Here is a 7720-nt window from a genome sequence, read left to right as displayed (position 1 = left end):
AAGTGTCCTATATCTTTCATGCTGCTAGTGTATGAGAGGGAATCAAAAGATTTTGGAGCTTGCTTTCACTTCTGAAGAGAGCAAGATCACAGTTTGATACCTGTCACTGCTCCTTTTATGTCTGTTCAGATATTTCTGCTCTTGAAATTCTGCTTTTCTAAATGTGGAACCTAATTGGTGTATTTCAAGCTGCTTTTCTATTCCTCTGTTTGCCCTATATGCTTCCACTAGTGATAAATCTCATTACTTGGGCTAATACACAGCTTGTGACAGTTGACTGAAAGAACAGAGCTTATGAAAAATACAACTGTCTGCCACAGGAGACTTTAGCTGTCAGAAATGGAATGTTTGATGCATCTGTTCCAGTTGGAGCACGTCTGCACCTCCACGAAGACATCGGTCCTTCCTGTGGGCAGAGCACGGTGCGGCAGCTTTTCTTCCCTTGCTGGGCTCTTGTCCGCTGTCTTTCGTCTCGACCCCAAACGGCCACCGCGTGCGCGCAGGGGTTCTGTTGTCACAACCCAACTGCGCCTCGGGGGGTGGGGTGCGACAGGCTTCTGCCCGCAGCTGCCTGTGTGTCACCCATCTAACGCAAAGAAAGACACGGCACAAAAAGCAACGCTGGGGTTTTCCTCAAGCAGTTCTGCGTTAGCGTAAGATAATTACTTTCCGCAAGCCGAATGGGTTCTTCCTTTATGAATGCACTTGGGAATGGCATCTCTCTCTCAAAAATATCTTCATCTTGCAAAATCATTTGGGCTGAGCGTTTTGCTAAGTGGGCAGGACAAATAAGTGGTAGTACAGATCATCGCAGGTTTTTTTAATAAGAATAAAAATCACCTTTGTATAAACGTTTATTCTCTACATGTGGGTACTGTCTGGCTGGAATCTAAGAAATACAAAAAGTGTCTGTCTTCAGTTTCTAAAACAGCAAAGTAAAATCTATTCTGAAAGAATATTATACAACACAATTTTTATGAGATTGCTTATTCTCTGCAGTAGGAGTGATGCTTTTTCTTCCAGTTGTTGGCTCCCCTAACACCTTAGGGGCTCTCATCAGTGCCATTTCTGAACAGAAGTGGTTAAGTTGTCGAGGATGCTCGTTTTCCATGTTTAAAAGAGAACCTAAAAAAAAAAAAAAAAAACCAACAAAAAAAAACAAACAAAAAGGAAACAATAATGTACAACTGGAAAAGGAGGAACGTGCCAAGTGAGATGGCCGTGTCGATGTGTTCTGCTATTTTGGGGAGCTTTAGGGATGCAGCCCGAGCTTGTGGGTACTGCACGCAGCTGCTTCGTACAATGCAAACAACCCTCCCGGGACAGCCGGCGCGTTCCCACAGCGGAGTCTTGATGTGCTAGCAGGGGAGGCGAGCATTGCATAGTTTTGCTCTGGAATGCTTATTTTTCCTAGAAAAAAGTGACGCCCTGCTTGCCTGGGTGGAGGTTGCCTTCCCGTGGAGTGCGTTTTCCCCAGGAAAGGATTTCTCTATTGCGTTTTAATTTTACAGGGAGAGGAGGAGAAAACAATATCCAGCCAACTAGGCCACAGTTCAGAATTCATCCCTGGATTCGCTAAGTATGAAGCATGCTATATTCTCCCATATTCTGCCAAAAAAGATGCAGACAGACTTACAGCCGTTTGATGATTGTCTTCTCTTCGCTGTCCTTGCTGCTGCCACGGCTGCTGCCACTGGCTTCTTTTTCCAGTTCTTCAGTTTGGTCCCTTCTCTGCGAGATGATCCCACTGGGAAAAGAAGTGGGTTTGTTTATTTTTCGTGGGTTTGTGCATAGCGTGGTACTGCTGCCTGTATGAAACCCTTCACTGGGAGCCTAGCACCTGGGTGACTGGGCGTGCACAGGACAGGTACGGCAGCCTGGCCTGTTTCTTGTGATGAATTGCTCTTACTTCCCTTAAATACCGCCATGTAATTTTGCTATGCTTTAATGAGAATGCTAAAAAAGTAACGAGCTGACTTCTCTAGAGAGGAAGAATGGCAAATCATAACAGGAGTGAAAGGGAAGTGTAATTACACGTTGGATTTGTACAGGAGTCCAACGGGAACAGTAGGGTGTGGACACAAATGGTGAATTGTGCATGGGTGGATCTGTGGTACCTTCAGCGCAGCCACGAAGGCTCACGCCACGCAGCTGGGAACAGATGGGAGATTCCCAGCTGCCCTGCAAGGCAGGTGGCTGTTCCTCTTCCCATCCCACAGAGGAGAAAAGAAAGGCTTTGCCCGAGCGGTAGATCTTGTCATCCTACTTCGATGCTGCTACGCTCTACAAGGTTGTAACCGCCTACTTTAGGCAAAAGCTTCAGTTTTACCAAAGGATGTTTCCTGGGCTTGGAATCGGGTTAGATTTTACCAGCTTGCATGTGACACTATGCTTTCAGAGCATGCCAATTTACTGTCCTGAGCTGACCTCGTTTATCTTGAGAGCTGGGTGGATCAAAGCTAGTGACTGCAGTAGCTGAAGGCTGAAAGTAGCTAAGCAACACTCGTCCGGACCTTGGAAATAAAAATACAGGAGAGTATCTAGAAACCGGTGTGACATCAGGCATGGGATAATTCTGAGGCAGATTCTCCTCTTAGAGAAATGGGACTACGAGCTGTTTGGTGACACTGCAGATCTCCAATATCTGCACGATAACTTCTACTCAGAAATCATGATTAAAAATGCAATCCCCAAACATCATCAGTCATTTTAAGCCATCCTTTGTGAGGATGTCAGTTACCTTGTGCTACACAGAGCTTATTTCCAATATACACAAGACATTTTAGAACATACACTCGGATTTATCCTCTTCCCCTGCACAACTACTCTTTATGGCCATACAAATATAATTAGGATTTGATGTGGATGTTTAAAGGGAAGATGGTTTTTGGCTTAAGCTGTAACGCTGTACGAGGAGATAACCACATAGAATTACTTGAACTGAAAAGCAGCCTTGACACGCTCTCTAGGTGCACAGCACCGTGACTTAAGTCACTCAAAACCTGAAAACATTCGCACTGTTAATTTTTAACTTGGCCTGTAATAAGCTGTGTAACACAGCTGGGAAATCAGAGCAAGAAGCCGTTGCAGCGGCCGCAGAGCAGGGGCAGGCAGCTGAGCTGGGGAAGCGGTGCCTCGCTGCGCTGTCGAGCAGTTTGTAAACGGACTTCCTGGATTTAACTTTAACTTCTCGGCTTAACCTGCCCGCTAAGGCAAAGGGCGGGCTTGCTGTAGCTAAGAGGTTGTTGCTGAGATACCTCAACTGAAATCTAATGTGCTCAGATGTTTTGTGTCTAGATTAAGAAGTAGTTTCTTGCCCCAAATTGTTTGTAATACAACCTAATGATGAGGGGCAGAGGTTGGAGGAGGGCAGCCTTGGAGGTGAAGGAATTTGTAGCACCAAGAGCAAGGCCCTTCCCGCATCCCACCCTTTGGCTCACACCGATTCTCCCAGGCCGGTTCCTTCTAGAAATACCAGGATCCTTCTCTGAAAGCACTTGTTTTGCACAGTTCAAGTGCCTTATACAACCCTCTGTCGGCAGTCTTAAAAAAATCCCCACGGCTTATCTCGAATGATGATGAAAGGACTTAATATTCTGCTTTCTAGATCAATGGCATACCCACTGGGGGAGCAAAGGAACGGCAGATAAGCTAGCGTTCCCGACGGCCAGCTGGAGGAGGAAGGAAATTTTGACTAAAGCTGAGACGGAAACCCCCGTGCTCTTTGGTATGTAGCGCGGCTTTAGACAGAACAGCATGTGTGCAACTGCTGTGCCGCAGAGCTGAATTCACGTGCGTGAGAACCCAGCTTGTACGTGGAGCGGGAGTAACCGTACGTAGGCTTACAGCAGGGCAATTACGGGAACAGGCTGCGAACTGCGCAGAATAAGAGGGGGTTTAGTTTTAAAATTAAGTTGCATAGAGACTTCATCATTCCCCCACTTTTCTTTGCTCGTTGGTAGGCTCGTGGGAGCACCGATGTCTCTCACGTGTCTGGACAGTGCCTAGCCCCATCTGGGCGCTCAAACCCGCAGCACTGATCTGGTGAGCTCCCCAGACAAGAATCGTTATTCGTTCTTTGCTGACTTCACGATATACCTCTTATAGCACTGGAGCTCCTCTTGCACCACAAGAAGCTGAGCTTTCAGCTGGTTACGCTCTTGCAATACATCTCGCAGCTCCTGTAATGTGAACCGGGGGCGGTTTGGATCTGTGAGGTCTATTACCATTTTATCTGGTCCAAGGCTGAGCTGTAAAATAAACGGTGGTGGTCATAATCTTGTAGCGTGTCAAAAACAGGGCACTCATAGAGTAAACACCTCTGAATTTTAAAAAGATGTAGTAATTCTTAGAACTAGCGTGAGTTCATCACAATCCTGATTTTTTTTAATTAATTATATGGTTTTTATAACTATGGTTAATTATAGTTTTTCGTATCATTTTTGTATTCTCTTGGTGTCTGCATTTCCCAGCCACGTGCAGGGCCCAACTGTGACAGGCTCTGGCCACAGCTAAAAGCAAAGTCTCTGTCCCAAAGAGCTTGCAATCATCTACTTTGCCAAGAAGCTGCTTTTATCTGCTTTTCTGATGAGAGAGGCTGAGCACTCTGTCTAACGTCACACCCTAACTGTGGCAGAGAGAGGTGAGAACCGAATTCTCCTTTCCTAAATTAAGACCTTTGTGGTAACGGCTTTTTCGGTCACAGACATCAGTTTCCCTCGCACAGAGTAACAAAGCTTTAGCGTTTGCATAAATGGCAAATTGTTTTTATGGGGACGGTGCTGTGCAAGAGCTGTGCAACGGTGGATTTGTACTCTCTGAAAATCTGCCCGCGCGCCCGAACTCCTCTGTTAGCACTGCGCGTCGCTGAGCTCAGCGCGTGGTCAGTCGCCACAGCGAGACGGGAGCCAGGCGTCCGCAGCACCGCGACCGGTAACAACCCTGACGATCTCCGCTCTGGAAATGGCTTCAAGGCCTTCTACAAAGATGAGAAGCAAACTTTCTGAGACTCGTTCTGCTGGGAGAAAAGAGACCGGCGATTGCGGCAGAAGTATCCTCCGACCCGTCTGGCGTCAGGGCGGGTTTCAGGACCCGCGTGTGGCCAAGCGGAGGGGCCGCGCCGGGCGCCCGCCGCCGCCCTGGCACCCACCTGCTGGGCGCTGCCCGGGGGCCCCGCTCCCCGCAGGGCCTCCACCTCCCGCCGCAGGCTGTCCCGCTCCATCCGCAGCTGCTCCTCGGCGAGGCTGCTCTCGCTCACCAGCGCTTCCAGCATCTCCAGCACCCTCACGATCCTGAACTGCAGCCGGGCCAGGGCGGCGGGAACCTGCGGCCCGGCGCTGAGCTGCAGCAGGTCCCGGCCCACCACGGAGGAGATGTCATAGACGTCCCCGGCCGTCAGCTGGAAGGGGCTCTTCTCCAGAGCCCTCTCCAGGCCGCCATCCTCCTCCTCCTCCAGCTCCTCCTCCTCCCGGCCCTGCTGCATGCCCGGCGCGGCCCGCCGCTAACTTCCTTCCCCGGGGCAGGGCGGGCCGGGCCGGGCCGGGCGGTGCTGCCGGCGGGGCCCGCGGGCGGAGCGACCCCTCCCGCCCCCGGCCGTTTCCATGGAGGAGGCCGCGGCCCGGCGCCGCTTCCCGCCCTGCCCCTTCCCCTGAGGAGGCACCACCCACCCCGCCGCCGGTGAGGGGCCGGCGGGGGCGCAGCGGGGAAGGGCCGGGGGTGGCTCCCGGCGCCAAGAGCCGAGCCCTCGCCCTGCCCCGGGCTGGGCACCGGCGCCGAACCGGGCCGGGCGGGGAGGCAGGTAAACGCCTCGGCCGTGCCTCAGCGCCACATTCGCCAAGCGTCGCGGCGAAGCGCCTCCGGCGGCTCCGGGGAGCGGGGCGGGGGGGCTCGGCGGGGCCACGGCTGACGGGGAGGCGGGAGAGGGCTTAGAGTCGCCACCGGCGGCAGCCCGCGCCCCGCCGGCGCCTGGCGAATCGGCCGGTGCCGAGGGGAAGGGCCGCCTTCCCGCCGCGCCCGGGGAGCTGAGGTGAGCGGCGCGGCGGGCGGCCGCGGCCGTCAGGCGGGCGGCGGCAGCGGGGCTCCCGGCGGCCGCGGAGGGCGGGGGCGAGGCCGCGGGGCCCCTGGGGCGGGCGGGAACCGGGCGGGGCGGCGGGGGAAGGACGGGGCCGCGGGGCCCCGGGGCGGGCGGGAACCGGGCAGGGCGGCGGGGGAAGGACGGGGCCCCTCAGGCGGGGCAGAGGGAAGGGGCCGCCGGACTCCCCGCAGCCGGGGGCGGATCCAGGCCGCTCGATATGGCTCTGCCCGGGGAGGTGAACTCAAACCGCAGCCATGTTGCCGGTTTATTTAAGTTTGCCAAATTTTTTTGGATGAAAAATACTGTACAGCAGTGCTGAAAGTGCTTCTCGCACTGCCTGCTCTTCTTCCTAAAATGCCTGTGCAGCTGTGTGATGCATGCTTTTTTCCCCACTAGACAATGAACGACTGGGCGCCCATAGCGAAGGAGTATGACCCCCTCAAAGCCGGCAGCATCGATGGCACAGATGAAGAGCCCCACGACCGTGCCATTTGGAGGGCTATGTTGGCACGCTACGTACCCAACAAGGGAGTTACAGGAGATCCTCACCTCACCCTGTTCGTAGCAAGGCTCAATCTTCAGACAACAGAAGAGAAGTTAAAGGAGGTCTTTTCCCGGTATGGAGACATCAGAAAGATCCGTCTGGTTCGGGACCTGGTGACAGGATTTTCCAAGGGTTATGCGTTCATTGAGTACAAAGAGGAGCGTGCTCTCCTGAAGGCCCACAGAGATGCCAACCGGCTGGTTATTGATCAGCATGAGATCTTTGTAGACTTTGAACTGGAAAGAACTCTCAAAGGATGGATTCCTCGGAGGCTTGGGGGTGGTTTTGGAGGCAAAAAAGAATCCGGGCAGCTACGGTTTGGAGGACGGGACAGACCTTTCCGAAAGCCCATCAATTTGCCAAACATGAAAAATGATTTCTACGGAGAAGGATCAGCAGAGAAAAGAAACTGGTCTCGTGAAGGAACAAGGGACTGGAGAACGAGGGACCGAGACCATGAAAGGAGCAGAGACAAGCGATGGCCAGAAAGGGAGCGGTCGTGGGCTTGGGGTGAAAGTGAGAGAGAGAGGGACTCCAAAGAGGAGAGGAGCAGAGGGAGGGAGAGGAAGGACAGAGACCGGAAGGACAGGGACAGAGACCGGAGCAGGGAAAGAGACACCAAGAAACAAAGGGACGATGATAAGCATCGATAGGTGACCGTGCCTTGTCGTCGGGGTTCGGTGTCTGCTCTGACATCCACGTTTCGCTTGCAGATGTTGCCTTCCGCCTGGGGCTGCGAGCAGCGTTCCCCGAGCAGGGAGCTGGGCTGTTCCTGCCTTGTGCATGCGGCTCTCGCCTGCTAGCAGCTCTCTGTAGTTCGGCTGCTAATGCAGTTAAGATACGCGTTGAAGTGTTCTTCAGAGAAAATAAATGTTTGTATTAATGTTTTGGAAGTGGTGAATGCTGTAAGAAATGCGCGTGTACGGGCAACCCGCTGAAACTGGGTACACGCCCGGTTTGGTACCCATCTGGCTGCCTGGATTTGGGTTCGTGAGAGAGCTCCGTATGTAATTATTTACGTGCCAGTTGTCCACGCTCATTTAGTGAGACAGGCGCCCTTTATGAAATAGGCGCTTGTTGGAGAAATAGTCATAAAATAGCAA

At 52.8% G+C, this 7720-nt stretch overlaps 2 protein-coding genes across 5 annotated transcripts; one reads left to right on the top strand and one right to left on the bottom strand.

The window, feature by feature from the left end:
* Positions 1-957: 957 nt before the first annotated feature.
* Positions 958-5621, bottom strand: RILPL2 (Rab interacting lysosomal protein like 2). Of its 2 annotated transcripts, none has more exons than XM_082324678.1 (4): positions 5258-5621; positions 4099-4250; positions 1637-1747; positions 958-1125 (listed from the first exon to the last, which is right to left on the bottom strand). In XM_082324678.1, the coding sequence occupies exons 1-4, from the start codon at positions 5480-5482 to the stop codon at positions 1083-1085; spliced, it is 531 nt and encodes a 176-aa protein (XP_082180804.1). In that variant the 5' UTR covers positions 5483-5621; the 3' UTR covers positions 958-1082. The 2 variants fall into 2 exon arrangements, with proteins under 2 accessions (XP_082180804.1, XP_082180803.1); XM_082324677.1 differs by having other exon boundaries at positions 5150-5612.
* Positions 3467-7528, top strand: SNRNP35 (small nuclear ribonucleoprotein U11/U12 subunit 35). 3 transcript variants are annotated; one of them, XM_082324675.1, is made up of 3 exons: positions 3467-3727; positions 4473-4642; positions 6470-7528. In XM_082324675.1, exon 3 carries the CDS (start codon positions 6473-6475, stop codon positions 7268-7270), a length of 798 nt encoding a protein of 265 aa, XP_082180801.1. In that variant the 5' UTR covers positions 3467-3727; positions 4473-4642; positions 6470-6472; the 3' UTR covers positions 7271-7528. The 3 variants fall into 3 exon arrangements, with proteins under 3 accessions (XP_082180801.1, XP_082180800.1, XP_082180802.1); XM_082324674.1 differs by lacking the exons at positions 3467-3727; positions 4473-4642 and adding an exon at positions 5654-5797; XM_082324676.1 differs by lacking the exons at positions 3467-3727; positions 4473-4642 and adding an exon at positions 5892-6025.
* The last annotated feature ends 192 nt before the right edge of the window (positions 7529-7720 follow it).

Source organism: Platalea leucorodia (genome assembly GCF_965183815.1).
Source record: "Platalea leucorodia genome assembly, chromosome: 12".
In the NCBI taxonomy this organism is placed as follows: Eukaryota; Metazoa; Chordata; class Aves; order Pelecaniformes; family Threskiornithidae; genus Platalea; species Platalea leucorodia.
Note: the sequence above shows the minus strand (reverse complement) of the source record. Positions and strands in the feature narration are given on the sequence as shown.

Bases quoted from the DNA above. Each gene is read 5' to 3' on its own strand.
- SNRNP35 (XM_082324675.1), top strand. From the start codon at position 6,473: ATGAACGACTGGGCGCCCATAGCGAAGGAGTATGACCCCCTCAAAGCC.
- RILPL2 (XM_082324677.1), bottom strand. From the start codon at position 5,482: ATGCAGCAGGGCCGGGAGGAGGAGGAGCTGGAGGAGGAGGAGGATGGC. The intron at 4,251-5,149 runs GTGGGTGCCAGG...TTTATTTTACAG, and splicing joins CCCCGGGCAGCGCCCAGCAG to CTCAGCCTTGGACCAGATAA. The intron at 1,126-1,636 runs GTAAGTCTGTCT...TTTTTTTTTTAG, and splicing joins AAGACAATCATCAAACGGCT to GTTCTCTTTTAAACATGGAA.